We start from the raw sequence: 25374 nt of genomic DNA, 5'->3' as shown, positions 1-25374 counted from the left end.
CAATTTCCTTTTCCCCCGTTTTTTTCCTTCCTTTTTTTTATCAATCTCCCACATTTTTTTTCCTTTTTCCCCTTTTTCCCCTTCACCCCCTCCTGCTGCTGCTTCCCCCAAAATTCCTTTGGGATTGGGATGGAAAAAAATCCCAGAAAAAAAATAAAAACCCCAAACCCCAGGACAAGCGGAGCCACCACAGCCCCAATGGGAACCTCCCCAATTCTCTATTTACAAAATCCACCCGGAATTTTCTTGGCATATTCCCAAAAATCCTCAGCCGGTGCTGCCAAAGGGTCGGGGCCCACCCAGAGCCCCCCAATTTGGGATCCGACCCCTTCCCAATGGGATTCCCTGCCCAGATCCCAAATTCCCTGCCCAGATCCCAAATTCCCTATCAAAATCCCAATTTCCCTATGTAAATCCCAATTTCCCTGCCCAAATCTCAGTTTCTCAATCCAGATCCCAAATTCCCTGCCCAGATCCCAATTTCTCTACTCAAATCCCAATTTCCCTGCCCAAATCTCAATTTCTCAATCCAGATCCCAATTTCTATGCTCAAATCCCAATTTCCCTATGCAGACCCCAATTTCCCAGTTTATATCCCAATTTCCCAGCCAAATCCCAATTTCCCATCTCATTTCTCCCAATCTCTCCAGGTGGGATTTTTCCAAACCCACAGCGATCCCAACACCTCTGTGCTGGCACTGGCTAAAAAAACACATCAAAAAAAAAAAATTATTTCTACAAAAAAATAATTAAAAAAAAACCAAAAAAACCCCAAACCAACAAAAACCTCCTCAAGGCTGTGGGGAGCAGTGAGCACCACAAACCCCCAGGATTCCTGCCTAAAATTCAAGCTTCCATGGATTTTTAATCTATTTAAAATTCCCTAGGGTCAGGGCATGTCACAGAACCTAATTAGCATCTTCCTCCCATCCTCCAATCTCACTTGGATTCTGCCTATATTTGTATTTTTTCTAGTTTTTTTTTTGTTAAATATATATATATATATACACATTTTTTTTTTCTTACAAAAATAAATTTAGGCTTTTTTTTAATAATATTTTTTTTTTCTCCGTAGAAGTCTTTTTTTTTTTAAAGTTTTTTTTTTTGACTTGTAAACATCTTGAATCTTGCTTTTTTTTTTTTTTAAATTAAGATAAAGTGAGCTCAAAGTACCCGTTCCATCGCAAAGTGCTAAGACTTCTTTGTTTTCTTTTTTTTTTTAATTATTTTTAAGCTTTTTTTTTTTTTTTTGGAATTTTTTTATTGCTTTTTTTTGTTTTTCTGCATTAAATAAAACATCCATCTCTTCCCCCATCCCCACCACTCACCCCAACCCCCCAGCACACACTCCCCTCTCACTCCCTCTCCAAAATACATTCGGCCAAAACCTGCTCTTTGCTTTTTTTGCTTTTGAAAATAAAAACACCAAAAAAAAAAACAAAAAAAAAAAGGAAAAAAAACCGCCCAAAATAACCAACAAAAAAAAAAAATTAAAATAAAAGGAAGAGAATCTAAAAAGTGCTTTGAAAATAAAAGGGCTTAAAATCTCTCTGGTTTTTTTTACTCTTTTTTTTTGTTTTTTTTTGTTTTTTAGCATTTAAAAATGTGCATTTAGAAAACAGGTGACCAACTCAAAGGTGCCTTTTCCCCCCGAGGGTCGGGACCCGCCTCTCCAGCCATAGAGCATCTCTAGATATATATTTATATATATTTTATTTTATTTTATTTTATTTTTGGGGATGGGGCTGGGGGGGCTGCTCCCCCTCCCCCCAAAGGCCTCCTGCTCCTTTAGGGTCACCCCAAAAAACCTTTTTGGGATTTTTGGAGGCGTTTTTGGGGCTGCGCTGGGGAGGGGGAAAATTCCCTGGGGGAGGAGGGAGAGGGGAGGGGGGAACAGAAAAATTCCCTGGGGGGGATTTGGGAACCCCCAGCCCCAAATTCTGCGGCAGCGGGGGCTGGGCTGGATCAGGCACTTCCTGGGCACTGCGGGGAGGGGACATGGGGGGGACAGGGACGGACAGAGGGACGGACAGGGATGGACACAGGGATGGACACAGGGATGGGCAGGGATGGACAGGGATGGACAGGGATGGATGGGATGGACAGAGGGATGGACACAGGATGGACAGGGAGGGACATGGAGGGACAGAGGGATGGACAGAGGGATGGACACAGGGAGGGACAGGGATGGATGGGATGGACAGAGGGATGGACACAAGGTGGACACAGGGATGGACACAGGGATGGACAGGGAGGGGCAGGGATGGACAGAGGATGGACACAGGGATGGACACAGGATGGACACAGGGATGGACAGAGGGATGGACACAGGATGGACAGAGGGATGGACAGGGAGGGACATGGGGGGGACAGGGAGGGACAGAGGGATGGACAGAGGGACGGACAGAGGGATGGACACGGAGGGACAGAGGGAGGGACAGAGGGATGGACAGGGATGGACACAGGGATGGACACAGGGATGGACAGGGAGGGACATGGGGGGGACAGAGGGACAGCGATGGACACAGGAAGGGACAGAGGGATGGACACAGGATGGACAGGGATGGACACAGGGATGGACAGAGGGATGGATGGGATGGACACAGGATGGACACAGGGATGGACAGGGAGGGACAGGGAGGGACAGGGACAGACAGAGGGATGGACAGAGGGACGGACAGAGGGATGGACACAGGGATGGACAGGATGGACACAGGATGGACAGAGGGATGGACAGGGATGGACACAGGGATGGACACAGGGAGGGACAGAGAGATGGACAGAGGGATGGACAGAGGGATGGACAGGGAGGGACATGGGGGGGACAGGGATGGACAGAGGGATGGACACAGGGATGGACACGGATGGACAGAGGGATGGACAGGGATGGACACAGGGATGGACAGAGGGATGGACACAGGGATGGATGGGATGGACAGGGATGGACAGAGGGATGGACAGAGGGATGGACACAGGATGGACAGAGGGATGGACAGAGGGATGGACAGGATGGACACAGGGATGGATGGGATGGACAGAGGGATGGACAGAGGGACGGACGCTGCATCCACAGCCCTGCTGTCCCATCCCGCTGTCCCAGCCCTGCCCTGTCCCCAGCCCCGGGTGCCCACACAAACCCTGCCGAACCTGCTGCCCTCTCTCTCTCTCTCTCTCTCACATGATTTTTTTGTTTTTATTTTTTTAGGCAATTTTCCCAGCAATTTCCAGCAATTTCTCCCCACCCGGAGCCCTCGCTGCCCGACTGAGCCTCGCACTCGGGGGGGGCTGGGACCCCAAATCCTGACCCCGATCTGCTGGGAAGGAGCCCCCAAATCCCAAACCCCTCCCTGCCACAGCCCTTCCAACTCCTACCACTCCTTTTTTTTTTTTCTATTTTTTCCTTTTTTTTTTCTTAAATAGATCTCTCTCTGAAATAAGTTTTTTTTTCTTTTCTTTTTTTTTTTTTTTTTTAAACATGTGTTTGGACACAAAATAAAGCTTTGGATTTACATGGAAGCTCTTTTCCATGCGACAGAGCCACTTTCCATCCCCACCTCGTGCTTCCCTAGCGTCCTTGCCTTTCCAAGAAAAGGTCCTTGGCTATGAGGGATCCTCGGGGGAGAGCCCCGCTTACGATGGGAAGATTGGAAAACATTAATATAATATCTCTCTTTTTTTTTTTTGCTTTTTTTTGTAGCTTTTTTTTTTTTGTTTTTTCCTTAAAAAAAAGGGAGAGAAACATCTTTTAAAGAGAAAAATCGGAGGAAAAGTACTAACTAGATTTTGTGACTTATCGTTTCATCGCTTGGGGTTGGTTTTATGGTTTGTTTTTTTTTTTTTTTTGGTTTAGGAGAGTCCTTGCTCATTACCCTCATCCGACCCTCCTGCTACATTCAATCCCGGCGCTTCGTTATTGGAATTCTCCTCAAAGTGCTGCTGCTGCTGCTGCTCCTCGCTGCCCGCGGCCGCGTCCTCGGCCTCGGGGGCCGGGGCGCTCCCGTCCTCCGTGGGCGTGGGGGGCAAGGAGGCCCCGCCGGCCTCCCTGACCCGCGGCTTGCGGCCCCTCCGCGACGGGATCCCGTTGCATCCATCTTTTTTAAGGTGCCTGTGCAGGTGGTCGGAGCGGACGAAAGTCTTGCAGCAGCTGTCGCACTGGTACGGCCGCAGCCCCGTGTGCACCCGCATGTGGTTCTTCAAGTCGTAGTTGTGGGCGAAGGCGGCGCCGCACTGCTGGCACAGGTAGGGCTTCTCCCCCGTGTGCTTCCGCATGTGCACCTTCAGCTTGTCCTGCCTGCGGGGACACGGCCGCGTCAGGGGGGTGTGGGGGACGGGGCGGCAGCGGGATGGGGCTGGAGCGGGGATGGGCATTGGAATGGGCAGCTCCCGGTGTGGGGATGGGCATTGGAATGGGCAGCTCCTGGTGTGGGGATGGGCATTGGAATGGGCAGCTCCCGGTGTGGGGATGGGCATTGGAACGGGCAGCTCCTGGTGTGGGGATGGGCATTGGCACAGGACTGACCAGCTCCTGGTGTGGGGATGGGCACTGGAATGGGCAGCTCCTGGTGTGGGGATGGGCATTGGCACAGGAATGACCAGCTCCTGGTGTGGGAATGGGCATGGGAATGGGCAGCTCCTGGTGTTAGGGATGGGCATTGGAATGGGCAGCTCCTGGTGTGGGGATGGGCACTGGCACAGGACTGACCAGCTCCTGGTGTGGGGATGGGCATCAGTGCTGGGCAGCTCCCGGTGTGGGGATGGGCATTGGAATGGGCAGCTCCTGGTGTGGGGATGGGCATTGGAATGGGCAGCTCCTGGTGTGGGAATGGGCATTGGAATGGGCAGCTCCCGGTGTGGGGATGGGCAGCAATACAGGGCTGGAACGGGGCTGGAATGGGGCTGAGCAGCTCCTGGTGTGGGAGTGGACATTGGTAAAGGACTGGCCAGCTCCTGGTGTGGGAATGGGCATTGGAATGGGCAGCTCCTGGTGTGGGGATGGGCATCACCCAGTGCAGGGTGTGACAGTAGGGTCACACACTCACATATGGGGGGGGGTCAGACATTGCCCCATATGGGGTCTGGGCAGGGTTATGGGGTCACACATTGCCCCATACAGGGTCTGGGCAGGGTTATGGGGTGACCCCTGCCCAGCCCAGCCCGATCACAGCTATGGGGTCACACACGGCTCATTAGGGGCCAGGCAGGGCAGCCCCTCCTGCCCTCCCCAGCACCTCCCGACCCTTCCCAAGGGATCCACCCCATTCCTGCATGGATCACCCAGATCCCAGCCCTGAACCTTCTCCCTTTACCCACAGGATCCCAAAAACCCTAAAGCTCCAGGGAAGGATCAAAGCCCCAAGGTCGTGTCCAGCTCTGAGTGACACACAAAGTGAAATTAAAATTTATCATTTTATAACCTCCCCAACTCTTTTTTTATGGGAGCTGCTCCTCCCCCTGTGACCGCAGAGGAACCAGGAAACGCCAGGGAGCAAAAATCCCTGAGCAGGGCCGGGCTGGGTGGGGAACAGCCGGGGGGAGCGGCCCCGATCCTCCTCCCAGACCCCTCCCACGGAACGGGGAAGGGATTTGATTCCAGCCGTGGATGGGGAAGGAGAGCAAAGGAATAATCGGGAATAAATCATATGGAATAAATCATAGGGAATAAATAATAGGGAATAAATAACATGGAATAAATGGAGTTGAGGGCACAGGAACAGCGATGCCAAGGACAGCTCCCTGTCCCTGTCCAGGCAGCCCAAAGCTGCTGTGGGAAGCAGCAGGAGGATGATGTGTTTTGACTGGAATCTGGTGGTTTGGAAAAGCAGCTTTTTTACAGGTGCCAGGCCCTCCTGGGAGCCAGCAGGGAGCAGATCAGAATCCCACAGAATGGGAGCAGGTTCTCATCCCACAGAATGGGAGCAGATCCTAATCCCACAGAATGGGAATAGGGTCGTCATCCATGGATGGGAACGGGATCCTAATCCTACAAGCAGGGTCCTATCCTACAGAATGGGGGTCCCACAGAATGGGAGCAGGTTTCATCCTACAGAATGGGAGCAGAGTCCTCATCCATGGAATGGGAACAGATCCTAATCCACAGCAGGTCCTCATCCACAGAATGGGGTCCCACAGAATGGGAGCAGGTTCTCATCCCACAGAATGGGAGCAGATCCTAATCCCACAGAATGGGAATAGGGTCCTCATCCCATGGAATGGGAACAGATCCTAATCCCACAGCAGGGTCCTCATCCCACAGAATGGGGGTCCCACAGAATGGGAGCAGGGTCCCACAGAATGGGAGCAGGGTCCCATGGGAATAGGATCTTCATCCCATGGAATGGGATCAGGATGGAAAAAGGATGAGGTGCAACTCCCCCTCCCCACAAGTCCCTGCTGTGCCTCCCCTCTTGTCACAGTGCCAGCAGCTGCCAGGGACCCTGGGGCACTTGCAGGTCCTGCAGTGCCCTGGATGGTGCACGGGGGGGATGGCAGTGGGGTGGCTCTGGGGTGGCTGTGGGGTCTCTAGGATGGCAGTGGGGTCCCTGTGGGGTCCCTGTGGGGTCGCTGTGGGGTCGCTGTGGGATCGGCCCCGGCCCCGGAGCAGGGAGGCGCCGCGTGGCAGGGCCGGGGGAGCGGGGAGGGAGGGCTGGCACCCTGCCCCTGCCATTATCTGCATTCCTCAGCTCTCCAACGTGGGCTGGGCGCGGCCGGCACCGGGGGAAGGGGCAGGACACGGCCTCGGCCCCTCGGGCTGCACCCCCGGGGAGCCCACACGGGATGGAGCCCCCAGAGCACCAGGGGCTGGAAGGGCCGGGGGAAGTGACACAGTGGGAACATCTGGGCAGGCAGGGAGAGGGAAAGGGAGCAGGGAAAGGGAAAGGGAACAGGAGCAGGGAAAGGGAGCAGGGAAGGGGAAAATGAGCAGGGAAAGGAAGGGAAAGGAAAGGAAGAAAGGGAAAGGGCAAGAAGGGAAAGGGAAAGGGAAAGGGAAAGGGAGCAGGGAAAGGGAAGGAGCAGGGAAAGGAGCAGGGAAAGGGAAGGGAAAAGGAGCAGGGAAAGGGAAGGGAACAGCGAAAGGGAAAGGGAGCAGGGAAAGGGAAAGGGAAAAGGAGCAGGGAAAGGGAGCAGGGAAAGGAAACAGAAAGGGAAGAAAACAGACAGGGAAAAGGAAAGGGAACAGGGGAAGTGAAGGGAGCAGGGAAAATGAGTAGGGAAAGGGAAAATGAGCAGGGAAAGGGAAAAGGAGCAGGGAAAGGGAAAAGGAGCAGGGAAAGGGAAAAGGAGCAGGGAAAGGGAAGGGAAAATGAGCAGGGAAAGGGAAGGCAGCAGCCCCAGGCCTCAGCCCACGCTGCCCCTCGCTGCCCCCAGGCCTCTCCAGGCTGGGACCCCCGGGCCGGCCCAGCCCCGCAGAGCCGGGGAGAGGAGGCGGCGCCCGGGCACGGACTGGAGTGAACCGGAGCTGCCCAAACAATGTCCCCTTTCTTTGGTGCTCCCGTGGCCCAGGCAGGGAGCAGAGCAGCCCTGATTAGGAACGGGGCCGTGGCAAACGCCCCCGGGAGCCGCACCGGGGCTGCAGAGCTCGCCCTGCCAAGGACACGAGTGGGCTCCGGCCTCCCTCCAACCCAGCCATGGACACCTCAGCTGTGCCATGAGCTGTGCCCAAACCATGCCCCTGCTCCAGCCTCGATGGACAGAGCAAGAGCTCCAGCTCTGTTTCCCCCAAGTCAGGTTCCCAGCAGAGCTCAGCAAGTCAGGACAGCAGGATGGTGGCACTGGCCATGGAGCCAGGCCCTTTGAGATAGCTCAGGTGTCACACCCCCAAAGTGCTCCCTGGAAAACTTTGGCCTCCAGCCCCAACTCGCCAGTTAGGATGGAAATGAGTTGAGCAGAGAGATAAAATCACCCTGGGCTGGCTCCTGGAGTGAGGGGAGGGCTGGGTTTGGGTGCAGACCCCAGGTTTGGGTGCAGACCCCGGGTGGGTGTGCAGATCCAGGTTTGTGTGCAGCCCCCAGGTTTGGGTGCAGCCCCCAGATGTGTGTGCAGCCCCCAGATGTGTGTGCAGCCCCCATTCCCAGCCGTACCTGGTGAATCTGACGTTGCAGATGTTGCACTCGTAGGGCTTCTCCCCGGTGTGGGTGCGGATGTGGCGCGGCAGCTTCCCGGCGCCCTGGATCACCTTCTCGCAGATGGGGCACTTCTGGAATGCTTTCGCCCTGATCTTCTTCTCCACCTTCTGCGACCAGGACGGGTACACGTCGCCCTCGCTGGAACTGCCGAAATATTTCAAGTAATAATCCATGACCCCGTCCTCGTCCTTGCGGTCGTCGTCGCCGAGCTGCTGCCGCCCCACCGAGTTGATCATCTGCTGGAGCAGGGCGCTGGCGGCCAGGTCATCCACCTCCCTGGCATCGTCCTCCGTCTCCGTGCCCGTGGGGATGAAGCTGGGCGAGTCCCCGGCCTCCTGCGGGTCCAGGGGGCCCCTGGGGGTGCCCCCCTCCTCCTCGGCCGGGGTGGCCAGGCCGCGGCTGCTGTAATGTCCGTTCTGGGAAGGGGAGAACATCCCGCCGCCCGCCTGCTCCTCGTCCTCGCGCTCCAGCCACATGGCCGGGTTGCTGTCGGGGTCACAGTCACTTGCCTTTGGTCTTTCGGTTGGGGTGGCTTGCGAGTAGAAGTCCAGGCCGTTGCAGTTCGCCTCCTCCTCCTCCTCTTGGCCTCGGAAGTTCAGTCTCTGAAGGTCTCTCAACTCTGGGTTGGTCCACGGAAAGCTGCCTTGGTGGCCGTTCACGGGGTTGCTCTGGAAGAACTCCAGGTACTCTTTTGCTCTGAGATGGTTCCTCTGATCAATTTGATCTACTGTATCCATCTGGTCATTTTTGGCCAGAATCTTCCTCTCCAGGAGATCCGTGCAGACATCCCTGACGGCCGGGATCTCCAGCAGCGTGGCGGCGTTGAGGATGTCGTTGACGTTGGAAGTGCTGACGGTGAGGGTCGCGGTGTAGGCGAACTCCAGCAGCGCCGACAGCGCGTCCGCACTCACAAAGTCTATCTCATACACGTTCTGCTGGTCCACCACTAACCCTGAGGTGAAGAGCTTCTTGAAGTACTGGCTGCACGCCGCCAGGACGGAGCGGTGGGTGGGGAACTCCTGGCCTTCCACCAGGATGACCACGTCGCACAGCAGCCCGTTGTTCCTCTGCTCATTCAGGCTGCTGAGGATGTCGCTGCTGTGATCCGGGAACGGGATCCCTATGGGGCCGTCCACGCCACCCGCCATCTTCCAGGCTAAAGGCTGCGGGGAAGGAGGGCAAGGCCGTGAGTCAGAGCGTGGAGACATCGGGAGAATCCCCAAATTCCTCAGGGACGCACCTGGCAGGGTGTCCCCGTGCCTCTCCCACCGTCCTGCCCGGCCTGTGCTTACCTGGCGAGGAGGAGGAGGAGGAGGAGGAGGAGCAGAGGCCAGGTGCTCTCGAGTGAGAACAGCTGAATTAGCACGGATCCGGGCCAGAGCAGCAAGCCTTGGCAGGGAGCTGGCATCACCCAGCCAGGCAGCACCTGGAGCGGGCACAGCTGTGCCCAGCGTGGGGCTACGGCCCCCTGAGCTCCCCAGGGCATCCCAGTCCCACTCCCATCCCTGCTGGAAGGTCCCCGGCTCAGTGATGCCACCGCTGGGACACCATTCCCATCACTGATCCCTGGCTGCCAGCACCCCTGGAGGGACTGGGCAGGGAGAGGGGAGCCCCGGCCTGCCCACGCTGCTGCTGCTGCAGGTGTTTGACAGAGCAGAGCTGATCCCTGGAGGCTCAGGCACCTCCTGCTCCTTCCTGGAGCAGGAGACAGGAAAGGACACCGGCATCACCAAGTGCCAGCACCAAACCCAGATCCTGCACAGGTTCCAGCAGCTCTTCCCAATGCCAAGGGTTTGTTTGGGATAAGGTAAATAAATAAAGTCACTCCTGACACATCCACTTGACTCCAAAGGCTGGAAAAACCCAGCCTTTGCTGGGAAATGGGCACCGGGGCCTGACTGCGAGCCTGAGCAGTCCCTAATTCTCCCACAATCCCAGAAATTAAGAATAACATTTCCCTCCTGTCCATCTCAGGCACAAATCCACACGCTCCTTGAAGCAGCGATTTGCTGGAAAATCAATGTAATTCCCCCATCCCAAGCACTGGGATCAGCAGGAGCCAAGAAATCCACACACAAACCAGTCCAAAATTCACCCCAACACAAGGCTGGGGCTTCTGATTTCCAGCTGGGGAAACTGAGGCACGGCGGGACGTGGCTGTCCCAGGCCATGGGGGGACAGATGAGTCAGGATGGACCCAGAACAGCAATAATGATCCAGGAAGCAGCTCCCAGCCCCGGGTCCCAGCACGGAGCAGGAGCCCAGGTTGCACAACTCCGGCTTCCCCCACCCACCCCCGGCCTCCTCAGTAGTTTTCCATATTTACTTATTTTTGAAACGTTTTGTTTAGCCCAGAAAATAAGTTTAACTTTGGCACCTTCCTGTTTCATACAGAGAAGAGGCAGGAGAAGGCAGGTCTGGGGCTGTGGAGAAGGGATCTGGAGCAATCCCTGGGTGACCAACAGCAGGAGGACACCAGGATTGGGCTCCCAGCAGGAATGGGATGGGGTGAGGAGGAGGAGGGAGGGCCTGGGGGGCTGGATGGGCAGGGCAGGCACCAGCCCTGCCACCAACACCAAGCACCAAAGCCAGGTGGCCTCCTGAGATCGACTCCAGAGCCACCTCCTGAGCTCCAGGCTTTGACCTTTAAACCTTCATTTCATGGATTTTTTAATAGCAGGGAGGAAAGGGCTGTTTGGTGGCACCATTCCACACCAGACCTGGCTTCAGGGGTGACCTTGGGCAAGGTCACCCCATCCCCAGGGGATCCCAGGACAAGGTCACCCCATCCCAGGGGATCCCAGGGAATCCTGAGCTGGGATTTCAGGGTAAGGTCTCTCCATCCCAGGGAATTCTGAGCTGGGATTTCAGGGCAGGGTCACCCCAGCCCAGCACCCCCAAGGAATCCTGAGCTGGGGTTCCAGGACAAGCTCGCCCCATCCCAGGGGATCCCAGGGAATCCTGAGCTGGGATTTCAGGGTAAGGTCTCTCCATCCCAGGGAATTCTGAGCTGGGATTTCAGGGTAAGGTCTCTCCATCCCAGGGGATCCCGAGCTGGGATTTCAGGGTAAGGTCTCTCCATCCCAGGGAATTCTGAGCTGGGATTTCAGGGTAAGGTCTCTCCATCCCAGGGAATTCTGAGCTGGGATTTCAGGGTAAGGTCTCTCCATCCCAGGGGATCCCGAGCTGGGGCTCCAGGGAGGCTTTGCTGCCTCAGCCCCACTTGTCCCACTCCCACCGGGGCAGCTCCAGAGCCCCCCAAAACCTGACTGGAGCAGATCCCACATCCCTGCCAGCCCCAAAGCCACCACTGGAGCTTCCCCCTCTCCACAAAAGATGCTTTACAATTGTTTTCCTCCCAAAGCCAGTGAGCTGGAGCTGCGTGCAGCGTTTGGAGGGTCCTGAGGGAGCTGTGTCTGTCCCCACACAGCCCAGCTCTGGGGAGCAGCCAGACAAGGTCCCCCCCCAGCCCGGGGCTGGGATAATCATCCCCACAGTGTGGGAATGGCTGCAGGGTCATGAGACTGCCCCTGGAGCCTGCTCCAACTCGGCCACCCCGCACACAACACGGCCTTTGTGTCCCACGGCCGCCGTGCCCGGGGCTGCTGGGGGCAAAGGGGGCGTCCTGAGCCCCCCAGGAATGGGCTCAGGGCCTGGATGCTGCAGCCACAGCCAGAGACTGAGGCCCTAAAACATCCCCCCATTCCCTTTCCAACAGCTCCAATGGGAAATGGAGCGTTCCAGAGGATGGGTTTGGGCTTTTGGGAAAGGTGGGTGACTCAAAAGCTGCTCCAAGCACCCCAAATCCACGGTTTGCTCATGGCACCAGGGCTCAAGGCCACGATGGGGTGGGCAAAATCCACTTGGGAATGTGCTGAAGCCAGGTGACAGTGACAAAAGCCGCTGGCACAACCACAGCTCGTCCCTGCCTGGCAAGGCAAGGCCTGAATGGGCCACCAAGGGGGAGCCTCAACTCCTGACCTGCATTTATTTCCCAGCAGCTCCATTCCCTCCATTCCCTCCCTCCCTGCCTGCCTGGGGTGCTCCAGGGCCCTGGGGGGCTCTGCAGGGCTCCGGTGCCACACTGCACCCCAAAAGTGGCACTGGGGGACAAGTGTGGGAATGGCCCAGCTGAGAGGGAAGCACTGAGGTGAAACACAGCCCGTGAGGAGGAGGAGGGGTTGGAGCAGCAGCAGAACCCTCCAGGTGATTCAGGAACATCACTGACAGCCTGGTGGGACTCCCTGTGCAGCCCCAGCCCTGCTCTGAGCCCCCTCAGCACCTACAAAACCCCAACACAGGGGAGCTGTGGCTATTCCAGCTCCACAGGTCAGCCTGGCACACACAGGCAGGAAAAATGTCATTTTTTGGGTGCTGAATGGGGGTGAGGGAAGCTCTGCACCTCCCTGAGCTGATGTTCCACATCCAGCTGATTCCCCATTGCCTTTGGACGCTGCTCCTCAACACTGGAATGGAATTCCTGAGGTTGGAAAAGCCCTGCAGGATCCCTGAGCCCCAGCTATGTGTAATCCCCACCTTGTCCCCAGCCCAGAGCCACCTCCAGGGACGGGAGCTCCCTGGGCAATGCCCAGTCATTCTCTCCATGCAGAAATTGTCCCCATACCCACCCTGGTGTCACTCAAGGCTGTTCCCTCTTGTCCTGCTGTCCCTGGGAGCAGAACCTGACCCCTCCTGGCTGCCCCCCAGCCCGGAGCTGTGCAGAGCCACAAGGTCACTCCTGGCTGAGCCTCCCCAGCTCCCTCCGATGTTTTCCAGACTCCATTCCCTTCTCTGGGCTCTCTCCAGCCCCTCTGTGTCCTTCTGACACAGCACCCCAGCTGTGACCTCAGCAATGCCATTTTATTTCCTTTTTTTAAGCTCAATTTCTCACCTCTCTCCTCCCAGACCCCCCCAGCCCACGAGCAGCACCCAGGGCTCACAGAAACCCCTGAGCTTGTGCTTCCCTCAGCACGATGTCACCCAATCCCTCTCCTCCAGGAGCTCTGGAATTTGACATTTACATTCAAATGAGGCGACCACATCAAGATGGGATCCCAACCAAAAGTGCTGACAAAACACCTCTTTAATTACCAGTTTTCCACAGAACCTCAGTGGTTGTTTTTCCTTTTCTCTTCACTTCTTTGCCTTAAAATTCAGAGGAAGCTGAGCAGTTTGGGAGGGCTGAGGAACAGCCAGGTGGAAGAGCTGGGTCACACCTGGGGAACAGGAAGAGCCAATGCTCTAATCCGGAAAAGATCCCAAATCCCTTCCCAAGGCAGAGGTGCCGCCCTCTGCAGCAGCACAGGTGAGAACTTGAGCAACACCTGGCACCTGCTGGGGGCAGCAAGGGAGAATCAGCATCGCCCTTCCCATGCAGCACAAGGAAAATGGCTTTGGGGAGTTCTGCCATGCACAGAGCAGCATTTCCCGGGGAGAGCTGAGCTCTGGGAGAGGGATGTTGGGGCTGTGGCATGGGGAGGGACTCTGGACATGAGGATGGACAGGGCAGGAGGGAATGGATCAAACTGACAGGGCAGGGTGAGAGGGATATTGGGGAGGATTCCCAGAGCAGCTGTGGCTGCCCTGGATCCCTGGCAGTGTCCAAGGCCAGGATGGAGCACCCTGAGGTACTGCAGGATGTCCCTGCCCATGGCAGGAATATTTCAGGTCCATCCAACCCAAACCATTCTGGAACTTGGGATACTCAAGGTGCCCAAGGATCCCAAGCTGCTCTGGGATTTCTTGGAGCAAACACACACGAATGAGGCAGGGCAGCTTCAGCAGCAGCACCAGGGGAGAATTATTAAAATAATGGTGATTTACACAAAAAATTCATCTCAGGGGCTGCTGATAATGGTTCTTTACATAAAAAACCACCCCAGGGGCTGCTGCCCAAGGCTCAAACACGACCCCAGCACTCCCTGCAGAAATGGGGCATTTCCCCTAGAACAGCTCCCACCCCAATTTAGGACAGCCCACCGCAGTGCCCCCGTCCCGGCTGTGCCAGCCTGGCTGTGCCAGCCCTGTGGCCGGGGCAGCAGAGGCAGAGCTGGGCTGGGAGCAGCCCAGGACAGGCCCCAGCAGGTCCCACCCTGCCCAGGATCCACCCGAAACTGCAGCGAGCCCCGGGACACACACACAGCTGGAACGGGGATGGGGAGGGAAGGGGAAAGGGGAAGGATAAAGGGAAGAGAAGGTTCTGTCTGCTTGGGAAAAGTCACAATTCCAACCACTCCACCGAGCCCTGCAAACTCAGCTGCTCCCAACAAGGAAATGTGCTCTCAGTGCCTTAGGGCCAAGCTATCCCAATTATTTGGGCCTGGAGAACCAGCTGGATGTTCCTGAGAGGAAGACCCTGCACATCAACAGAAGGAACTGCACGGTGGGAAAAATCAAGATTAAAAAACCCCTCAGCCTGCTTTTCTTTGAAATAAAATTACATTTTCAATGGTGCAGTGAGAAGAAATCCTCGGTCTTGAGAAGGCAATGGAGTCATCAATGGCCAAGAGTGAATTCCAGCTTTCTTCTGTCCTGCCTGGACACCCATCTGGGGTAACATGACCAAGATCATGCAGCTCTTGAAGTGAAGAGATTGGGGCAGAAGCAGCGCCCTGCAAATGTCTGTGGCTGCTCTGGACAATCTGGCTCTGTTTCCCAAGCATGGGCATCCATCCCCTGCAGCCCCTCAACAGCGAAAAGCGACCACAGCTCTGCATTTGGGATGTGAGCAATGAGACTGAAGCACACCAGGAGGGTGCCCAAAGAGGCTCCAGATCACAGCCCTGACCAAACCCTGCTCCAGGGGCTCCTCAGAGGGATTCACTGCTCTGGTCCTTCCAAAGATCAGAGCACCCCACTGCTTGTAGGTGCTTTGGATGCTGCAATGCTGCTGCAAGAGCTCTGGAGACCTTCAGTGCCTGAAGGGGCTCCAAGGGAGAAGGGAGGGACATGGAGGGAATGGATTCAAACAGAGGGGGTTTAGACGGGATGTTCCCCCTTCCCCTGGCACTCCAGGCCCAGGGAAGAAGCACCCAAAGCACTGCAGGAGCAGCCAGGAAAGGAGAATCCCACATCCTGCAGCTTCTGGCAGGAAAAGCAGCTGCTCCCACTCAAGTCTGGATGGGGCCCTGGGTCTGAACATCCCAGGAGCTTTAATGGAATAAAGAGCCATGAAAGCAGGAACCATGGAGGGACCACCAAGGTGGGGCTGGAGTCTGGGATCCCTCATCAGCAACAGGGAGTTGTTGGCAATGCTGCTGTAGAGCCACCAGGAAAAAAGGGAATTGTTCCTCTTGGTTTTCCCAAACTGCCTGAGCTCCAGTGGCTTTCACATGCTGGGCCTGATGAGGCTGGACAAGCCAGGTGTGGAATTGCTCCAGAGGAAGGACAAATGTCACCAAGAACAGGCTCATCCCAAAGGCCTGGGCAAGACTCTGCATCTCCCAGAATCCTGATGGTGCTCCCAAAGCCACAGCTCCCTCTCCCAGGATTCACCTCCACAGCCCAGTGCCACATCCCACAGCTCCCAGGGATGGAACTGGGCTGGGATTTCCTTGCAGGGCCCAGCACAGCTCCTGGGAAACCTCAATTCCAGCTGCTGGCCAAAGGCAGGACATGGATCCCCATGGACAACGGGGTGGCCAAACACTGGTGCTGTTCCAGAGCCTCCCCAGCTGCCACCCCCAGCCCTGACAGCACCAAACTCCTCTCATGTTGCAAGGTGAGCCTGAACTGGTTCCTCCACCCAGCCCTCCTTGCCAATTTTCTCCTTTGTCATCAGAGGCCGGATTTAATCCGGCAGGAATGCGCCTTTTAGCCCAGGGAGTCTCCCACCCCAGCTCTGGGTGTGAGGGGTATTTTGGGGTGAGCAGCTCCCCCATTCCCAGCACTAAAATCCATGGCACCAACTCTGTGTGCTGGGATTGTCCCCAGCAGCACCAACAGGTCCCAGAATTCCCCTGCACAGAAACAAAACAAACCCCAAACTGCTGAGAGCTGCCCAAAAACCCCCAATTCCTGCTCCAAACCCACCTCTGTTCCATCAACTCACAGGCCTCATCAACCCTCAGGCTAAGCTGAGTCCTCCTGAGCTCAGCCCAGAGCCCAGGAAGGCTGGATACCCTGGAACTCAAGGAAAATCAGTTTTGCTGCCCAAACAAAGCCTTTTCACTGAGCCCCAGTGTGCACACACTGCTGCAGCCCTGGCCCTCCAACAGGTTCTGTCCCACCTGGCTCCTGTGGGAAAACTCCCTGCTTTGGGAGATTCTGGACAACACCAGGCCGTGGCTGAGCCTGCCACAGTTCTCCAAAATCCTTCACAAAGTGTCGGGAGTGTCAGGGCAAAAGGGGAAGAAGGGCACAAAGCACGAGGCTGTGCGTGCCCCAGTGCTGGCTGCAGGAGCTGCTCTGTCCCAGGAGCTCTTTTCCAACCTGGGAGCCTGCAGGCTCCAGGATCCAGGCAGGAATAAGCAAAAGGCAGCGTGGGGCCCCTTTGCAAGGGAGCAACTGAGGACTCCAAGCTTTAACCCCCAGCACAGCCCAGCTGCTCCAGGCTGGAGAGCAACCATGCTTGGACACCCCCTCCCCTTCAGAGGCCAGAACCTGTCCCCACTCCAGCCAAAATCCTCCCAAAGTCACTCCAGTGTTTCCTTGAGAGAAACCAATCCCATCCACCCCTTCACCGCACATTTCCCCTCTCCTGCCACAGCTCTCGTGGCCTCCTGAACGGAGAGAACCATAAAAACTGCTCAAATCCCACAGGTGCCAGACAGCATTTACCCCTCACATGTTCCCCAGCCCTGTCACATCTCTCCTGACCCCTAAAACTGCTCAAATCCCAAATCCCCCATTCCCATTTGCTGCAGGAGCCCCCAGAGCTGTCCCCTGTCCCAGGACTGTCCCCCCACCACTCCTGCCATTCCCTGCCCGAGGCTCTGGCATCAATCGAATTGCCTCAAATGACACCTCACAGACCTGCCCTTCTTTTCCACACCGGGAAGGTTGAGGGGGGAAAAGAAAAGGCAAAATAAATAAAAGAATAAGGCTGGAGTTTGGTGAGAGAGCAGGGCAGGGCAGCCCCTTATGTAATTCCCAGTTTGTGGATTAACAGCCAGCTCGTCCCGCCATTCCCGGCTCGGGGCACGACGAGCAAAAGCGAATCCCTGGAGCAAGCAGGGCTCCATCAAGCACGGATCTCCCTCCTTCCTTCCTTCCTGCCCTGCTGGGGAGCACCAGGGAATGCTGATCCTGATCCTGATCCCTCTCTGCTCTGCCTGTCGGGGCAGAGGCTCCGGGAGCTGCAACCTGTAGCTACAAGCCCACCTCCGGCACTTCCCAGCTCCAGCAAACATCGGGGAAAAACCTCATTTACTCACTGGTTCCCAGCGTGCCATGGTGGGAAATAAGGAGGTGCACGAAGCAGGAAGGAAATGGGAGCAGGAGTGGAGGGAAGGAGGGAGTTAAAACCCAGCGCTGGGAGCATCCTCTGGTGTGCAGAAACCAGGCACAGGGACACGGGGGAGAGGGGCACGGGCTCCAGGTGGGCACAGCGTGGGGAACAGGAGGAGAACAATCCCAAATTCATGCCCAGGAGGGTGCTAGTGTTTCAGCAGGTGGGCACAGGGGTGGGGAACAGGAGGAGAACGACCCCAAGTTTGTGCCCAGGAGGATGCCAGCGTTCCAGGCAGTGGGCACAGGGGTGGGGAACAGGAGGAGTTTGTGCCCAGGAGGGTGCCAGTGTTCCAGGCTGTGGGCACAGGGTGGGGAACAGGACAAGAATGACCCCAAGTTTGTGCCCAGGAGGATGCCAGCGCTCCCATCAGTGGGCACAGGGTGGGGAACAGGAGGAGAACAACCCCGAGGGTGTCAGGATTTCATGCCCAGGAGGATGCCAGCGTTCCAGCCGGCCAGGCCAGCGCTGGCAGGTCACACTCCCGGCTCTCTGGCCGCACATTTTTCCAGGGATGGGCGATGCCAGGCTGCTGGGAAGCCGCTGCTTTGCCAGGGGATCTGCAGCTCATCCCCCCGCCGTGCCCTTGGCTCCCACCTGCAGCCCCGGGGCAGCTCGCAGCAGTCTCCAGTTTCTCGCACCTCGTGGCACTAAGCCGAGCCCTATAGCTCCCCTCAGTTCCCTTCAGTTCCCCCGCAGCCCGGGACACCCCCGGAGCGCCACCGGGAGCCGGCCCGGCCGCGCCACCGGAGCCGGTGGGAAACTGAAACTGAGCGCAGGGAAGGCGATACGGGCAGGAACAATCGGCCCCGGCTGCTCCGAGAGGATCCCAGCCCGGCCTGACCTCGTTTACTCCCGCTGACGTCCTGCAGCTCCTCTGGGACGCCGCAGGCACAGGTACGGACGGACCCGGCACCGCTCGGGATCAAAGGGCCAGGGCTTGGGGATGGACGCTTCCCTCAGACACTGCCGGTCCTCCTCCCTTTCCCTGAGTTCTGCTCCTCAAAAGGCTTTTAATTACAGACTGGGACCGGTCTGCTCCAATTTGAGGTTGAGGCTGGTTGAGAGTGAAGTTAAAGCAACTGTTTATTGCCTGGACTAGGAGAGATAAGGAGCAGGGTTCTAATTGTTCGCCACACAAGCTCGTCTTCCAAAAAACTCAGCATCCCGAGACGGGGAGAGAACCCTCAAGTGTCAGTTTAAATCAAGATTGAACCGCAGTTCTCAAGCATTTAGGCTCTGTTTCAAACCCACACCTGGGATTTTCAGGTGGGACACCTGCCTGGGACTCGATCCTGCAGTTCAACCCCAGCACTCGATCCCAAATCAAGGTCTTGAAGGGAAACAGGAGCACCCAAACCACCAGAGAGCCTCGATGGCAGCATAAATTTCACCCCTCATTTGCCTCCCGTGCCCACATCCAAATTCCCACGCTGGGAGAACAACTGGAATTTTTAATTCTGCTTCCAAAAGTCACCAAACACGAAGGGAGCCCGGCCGCCCTCACCGTGCCAAATTAATTCCACCCAGCTCCTCCACAGAGCAGAGCTCCTCATGAAGCCACAGCTAAAGATCTTCACCAGACCCACGGCCACGAGATGAAATACGAGTGAAAAACGATTAATAATTAAAAAAAAAAAAAAAAAAAAAAAAAAGGCAGAGGAAGAGTTGCAGAACAGCAAAGTGAGGAACTACTTTCATTCACCACCACATTTATTAAGAGCTCCTGCCTTGCAAAACCCTCCCTGGAGTTACTGAAGCAATTAAGGCTTGGTGGAAAAATCCCACCATCTCACCCGTGTTTGGGTTGCGCCTCTTCACTCCCTCTTTCACCAGAACAAGCCTAAACAGGGGCCAGAATGAATATTAAACAAGAAAGGCTCCTCTCTAATAAACTCCTCAGTTTCTCTCGGTCTCTTTTATTTTTTTTTAAAGTAGTTGAAATCCAACAACTCCAGCAAAACCATCAGAATTAAAGCCAGCCCAGCTCTTCCTGCTCAGCCTCCAGAAGAGCCCACACGCTGCAATTTCCAACCAGGACGGGCAGAAGCCCTGAGAAATCACACAATTCCTTGAAAAACACCACCAGCAACCACCCCAAACACTTTTGGAAAGCGCCACGATGACCTTTTAGCTCCGCTGCTACGCCGAGCACAACTTCAACCCTCATTAGGTTGTAAATTCTTCCAGGCAGAACCTTTCTCTCCCCGTGTCCATAAACCAGTTATTATATAAGTTATGGTTTCGATAGCCAGGACAAGCAACAGCCCTGGGAACACGGCTGCTCTTGAGCTGGGACGGCAGCAAACTCTCAGCACCAAGAGTCCTTGAGCCCACAGAAACTTTGGCTGCCCAAAGGCGTCCTGAGGGTCTGCAGGAGCTCAGGGAACACCGAGAGCCAGGCAGGGGCCGGGCAGTCACGTCGGCTGGGCTTGTACAACAGGAACTGTCGCTTTCAGCAGAGGAACATTGGGATTTACACGTTCTGGGGCTGCTGCCGGAGTCCCAGGGCTTTCCATGGAATCATGGAATAACCTCAGCAGGAAGGGACCCACAGGGACCATCCAGCCCTGCACAGACACCCCAATAATCCCACCCTGTGCATCCTTGGCAGTGCTGTCCAAACCCTCCTGGAGCTCTGGCAGCCTCGGGGCTGTGCCCATTCCCTGGGGAATCCATCCAGCACCCCACCATGCTCTGGAAAAAGCACCTTTTCCTCATCTCCAACCTCAGCCTGTCCTGATACAGCTTCACAAACCAACTTTCCCCACACTCCTGGGACAACACGGCCAAGGAACCCTTTCCCTGGCAGTGCCCGGCTGCCAGCCCACGCTCCCAGCGATGTGTCCGTGACTCTGTCCCGTCTCCAGCCCCACCAAGCACCGCTCCGAGGGGAACAGGGCAGGGACCTTTGCCTGTGTCACGGGGGCCTCAGCACGGCACGGCACGTTTGGGCACCTGACCGGAACCACCGTGCCCAACCCCGAGCCCCGGGTGGGGGATGACGATGAGGAGGCAGCGCCGGCTGCCCGGGCACGCGGGGAATGTTTTGGCAGCTCCGAGGGATGCTGCCCCTCACGCCGAGCCCTGGGCGCTGCGCAGTCCCGCGGGGGGAGAGGCTTATCCCGCCGGGCTCCTGCGGGCAGCAGCGCCCCAGCCCCGCGGGGGGATTATCACCGCGGCCCCCCCTGCCCGCAGCCGGCCGGGGGGAGATAAGGGACGCCCGAGGGGGGTAAAAACAACGCCGGGCGCGCAGGGCCGGAGCGGGGCGGGCAGGGCCGGGCCGGCGCCCCCCGGCCGCCAACGACCTTGGGGTGCGCGGGGACGGCGCGGCCCGACGCCCCCGCACGGGGCGGCCCCGGGGGACCCCACCCATGACCGGCCTCCCCCCCCGCCGGCCCGGGCCGCCCCCCCCGCGGGGCCCACAGGGAGCCTTGGCCGGGCGCCACGACCCCACCCCTTCCCCCGGGCGGGCGGGCGGGCGCCGCAATGGAGGCCGGGGGGAGGCGGGGGCGGGGGGCGCGGGGGGGAGGAGGGGGGGGCGAGGTGTCCGTGCGGCCCCGCGGGGGCGGCGGGGCGGGCGGGGGTCGCGGCGGGGCCGGGCCCGGGCGGGGGTCGCGGGCCCGGGCGGGGGGGGCCGCGCAGGCCCCGCCGCGCCCGTCCCCGGCCACCCCGCGCGGCGCCCGCCATTGGGCCGGGCGGCGGCGGGCGGGGCGGGCGCGCGGGGCGGAGGGCGCGCCCCGATTGGCCCCGCCCGCTGCCCATCAACACGCCTCCCGCTCGCCGAGCGCGCGGGGGCCGCCGGGAAGCGCAGTCCGCTCGCCCACCGGCACCTGCGGCACGGCGCGGCCGAGGGACTACAACTCCCGGCAACCCCCGCGCCGCGCTCCCCCCCACTCCTCCCCGCTCCCAACCCTTCCCCCCCCCTCCGCGACCCCCCCAGCACGGCCCGGCCAAGTACAACGTATACGGAGGGGGGGCGGAGGGGGGGGCAGCCCCCACCCCCCCCGCAACGGACCCAACCGACCCCTCCCCACCCCCCACTGCCCCCCACCACCCCCGGGGAGGGGGGGGAGGGTCAGGCCCGAACCACCCCCCCCCCCCCATGCACGACCCCCCCCCAATGCGCGCCCACCCCTCAGTTCCGTACCGGGCGGGGGCCGAGCGGTCCGGGCGAGCGGAGCGGGCCGCGCCGTGCCGAGGCGGGCGGGCCGGGCCGTGCGGGCGGGCGGAGCAGGCTCTGGCCGCCCCGCGGGAGCTGCTCGCCGAGGCCCGTATGCGGCTCCTTCCTGCTCCGGCCGGGGCCGCCCCGCTCTTAAAGGGGCCGCGCGCCGCCCCCCCGCCCGCCGCCCCCCCCGCGGGGCGCAGCCGCCTCCGGCCGGGGGGGGGCGCAGCGCGGGGGGGGCTCGGGGGGGGCGCGCACGGGGGAGACCCCAGGGGGGACCCGCGGACCCCTCCCCCCCCCCAGCGCGGGACAGCGCGAGCGGGGACACGCGTGTCGCACCGTGTCACCTCCCCGTCAGTGTCACACGGACCCCAGACCCACGCGTGTCGCACGGTGTCACCTCCCCCCGTGCGTCACACGGACCCCAGACCCACGTGTGTCCCCCTGTCCTCGTCAGTGTCACACAGACCCCAGACCCACGTGTGTCGCACCGTGTCACCTCCCCCCCGGGAGTGTCACACACACGGACCCCAGACCCACACACGTCACACGGTGTCACCTCCTCCCCATCAGTGTCACACAGACCCCAGACCCACGCGTGTCCCCCTGTCCTCGTCAGTGTCACACAGACCCCAGACCCACACTTGTCACACGGTGTCACTTCCCCCCTGTGTGAGTGTCACACACACAGACCCCAGACCCACTCGTGTCCCCCTATCCCCGTCAGTGTCACACAGACCCCAGACCCACTCGTGTCCCCACTGGACCACCCCGAGGTCCCATCTGGGTCACTCTGGTGTCCCCCCGACCCCCTCGTGTCACCCCCCGGGGCACCTTCACCGGCCCCGAACCCACTCGTGTCCCCACTCTGAGCCCCTTGGGCTCACCCTGCCCACCTGTCACCCCCTGGGCCCCCTCTGTGTCCCCCAAACCCACGGGTGTCACCCCACAGGTCCCTTCTGGGTCACCCTGCCCACCTGTCACCCCCTGGGACCCCTCTGTGTCCCCAAACCCACGGGTGTCACCCCACGAATGTCACCCCTCAGGCTCTCTGGGTCACCCTTTATGCTCCACACCCCCAAAGCCACTCGTGTCACCCCTCGTGTCACCTCCCCGTGCTCCTCTGGCTCACCCCACCCACGTGTCACCCCCTCCCCGCGCCCCCAGCCCCACGCGTGTCCCCACCTGTCCCCCCCAAACCCACTCGGGTCCCACCATGGGCCCCTCCCTGCGTCACCCCACGCTGGTGTCACCTCCCCACGCCCCCCGCCCCTCCATGTCCCTCCCAGGTCACCTCCCCGAGGCACCACGTGCCGCCCTCGGTGTCCCCAATGTCCCCGCAGCCCCTCCCCGCCACTCGTGTCCCCCCGCGGCCGCTGGGGGACGGGGACACGGAGCCCAAGGTCACGGTGGGCTCGGAGCCAGCCCGGCAAGGACGGCGGCGCCTCGGGGGACACGGGGACACGGGGACACGGGCGGGCTGTCCCCACCCGGGCGGGGCCGGGCCACCCCCGGCTCGGCTCCCGCAATTCCAGCGCCTTCCCGGCCGCGGGGAACAGAGGAAAATCCGGGCGCATTTGGAATTGTTGGACATTTGGGGTTTGGGTTCATTAAAGGAAGAGAAAGCGAGAAAAGCAAAGCTGCGATCGACACCCCCCTTCCCCTTCCCCTTCCCCTTCCCCCCTTGGGGGTCGCGTTCCACGCTGGGATTTCCCTTTTTTCCCCTTTTTTCCCCTTAAATAACCCCGGCCCAGCTCCCCGCCCGCCCCTCACCCTTCCCCCGCCCCCCGGGGGGGGGGGTTTGGGGAGGTTTTAGGGGGGTTTTGGGTCATTAACCCCAATGAGCAGCTGGGGAAACTGAGGCAGCACGGGGAAGCACGGCCGGGGGTGGGGATTGAGGGGGGCCCTGAACCCCCAAAGGGAGCTGGGGGAGGTTTTGGGGTGGGGTTTGGGGTGTGGGGCTGCACCCCGAGCCCGTCCCTGCCCTGCCCCAGCAGCCCCGGCTGCTTTCGCTTTCCCCTGCACGCCCGGGGCACGCCCGGGGGGGGGCCCCCAAAATATCAACCCCAGAGTGCCCCCCCTGCACTGAGACCCCCCAAAATCAGCTGTGGAACCCCCTATGTGAGGGTGTTTGGGGGGAGAACCCCAAATCCCCACCCTGTACCCCATAAAATGAACAGGGGTTGGGGATCCCCCCCTTTGCCAGCCTTCCAAAATATCAACCCCCAGAGTGGCCCCCCTGCATCAAGACACCCCCAAAATCAGCTGTGGAACCCCCTATGTGAGGGTGTTTGGGGGGAGAACCCCAAATCCCCACCCTGTACCCCATAAAATGAACAGGGGTTGGGGATCCCCCCTTTGCCAACCTCCCAAAATATCAACCCCAGAGTGCCCCCCCTGCACTGAGACCCCCCAAAATCAGCTGTGGAACCCCCTTCAATTAGAGTGTTTGGGGGAGAACCCCAAATCCTCACCCTGTATCCCATAAAATGAACAGGGGTTGGGGATCCCCCCTCTGCCAGCCTCCCAAAATATCAACCCCCAGAGTGCCCCCCATGCACTGAGACCCCCCAAAATCAGCTGTGGAACCCCCCAAAATCAGCTGTGGAACCTCCTATGTGAGGGTGTTTGGGGGGAGAACCCCAACTCCCCCCACTGTACCCCATAAAATGAACAGGGGTTGGGGATCCCCCCCTTTGCCACCCCCAATTCCTCCCTGCACCCCCAAAATCCCACTGTGGCACAGGGGCCGTGGTCACCCCCACCCTGGGGACCCCCCCAATTCCCAGCTGGCACCACCAAAACCTGGCACAGCTCCCAGGGGTGCAGTGAGTCCATCCCAGGGCACCCCAGAGCCCTGGGGGACCCCAAAACAGCGGGAAAAAACAAACCAGGACCCCCCAAAACAGCACCACGGGAGCCTGGAGTCAGGGACCACGGCATGGGACCCCAAAAATGTCCCAAAATGAGCATGGAATTAGATGGCACCATGGGAACCCCAAAAAATGTCCCAAAATGAGCATGGAATTGGGGATGGCACCATGGGAACCCCAAAAAATGTCCCAAAACGAGCATGGAATTAGGGATGGCACCATGGGAACCCCAAAAAGCCCAGAAGAGCTGAATTAGGATGCACATGGATCCAAAATGTCCAAATGAGCAGGATAGAACCACCATGGGAACCCCAAAAAATGTCCCAAAATGAGCATGAAATTGGGGATGGCACCATGGGAACCCCAAAAAATGCCCAAACGAGCTCGAATTAGGGGAATGGGTATTCCCAAAACAAAATTGTCACCATGGAATGCAGACCTGAATTAGGAATGTCACCATGCTGGCGTCACCCCAAGCCCCTGCATCATTCACAGCCCAAAAACTGCAAAATATTTTCCCATTTTGGGCCCAATTTGGTTTTTTTTTTTTTTCAGCTTCACCCAGCTGCTGCTCACCCCAAATATTTGTCACCCCTAAATATTTTTCACCCCTAAATATTTTTCACCCCCCCAATTATTTCCAGCTGGATTTAGGTCCTCGGATCCCACATCCATCCCGTGCCGGGATCATTCCGGTGTCTGCGGCTCCCACTGGAGGCAGCAGTGGCCAGCACATCCCAGGGACAGCATTCCCAGCTGGAATTC

General features: G+C 58.6%; 2 protein-coding genes across 2 annotated transcripts; one reads left to right on the top strand and one right to left on the bottom strand.

Moving 5' to 3' along the window:
- Positions 1–1556: 1556 nt before the first annotated feature.
- On the bottom strand, positions 1557–21851 carry ZBTB7A (zinc finger and BTB domain containing 7A). Its single transcript, XM_064734478.1, has 3 exons — positions 21722–21851; positions 8079–9286; positions 1557–4291 (listed from the first exon to the last, which is right to left on the bottom strand). Exons 2-3 carry the CDS (start codon positions 9269–9271, stop codon positions 3847–3849), a joined length of 1638 nt encoding a protein of 545 aa, XP_064590548.1. The 5' UTR covers positions 9272–9286; positions 21722–21851; the 3' UTR covers positions 1557–3846.
- Positions 20573–25263, top strand: LOC135458723 (basic proline-rich protein-like). The gene is made up of 3 exons (XM_064733989.1): positions 20573–22216; positions 23026–23165; positions 25254–25263. The coding sequence occupies exons 1-3, from the start codon at positions 20573–20575 to the stop codon at positions 25261–25263; spliced, it is 1794 nt and encodes a 597-aa protein (XP_064590059.1).
- Positions 25264–25374: the final 111 nt, after the last annotated feature.

This window comes from Zonotrichia leucophrys, chromosome 28 (assembly GCF_028769735.1).
Source record: "Zonotrichia leucophrys gambelii isolate GWCS_2022_RI chromosome 28, RI_Zleu_2.0, whole genome shotgun sequence".
NCBI lineage: Eukaryota > Metazoa > Chordata > Aves > Passeriformes > Passerellidae > Zonotrichia > Zonotrichia leucophrys.
This window is presented reverse-complemented; position numbering and strand designations above follow the sequence as displayed.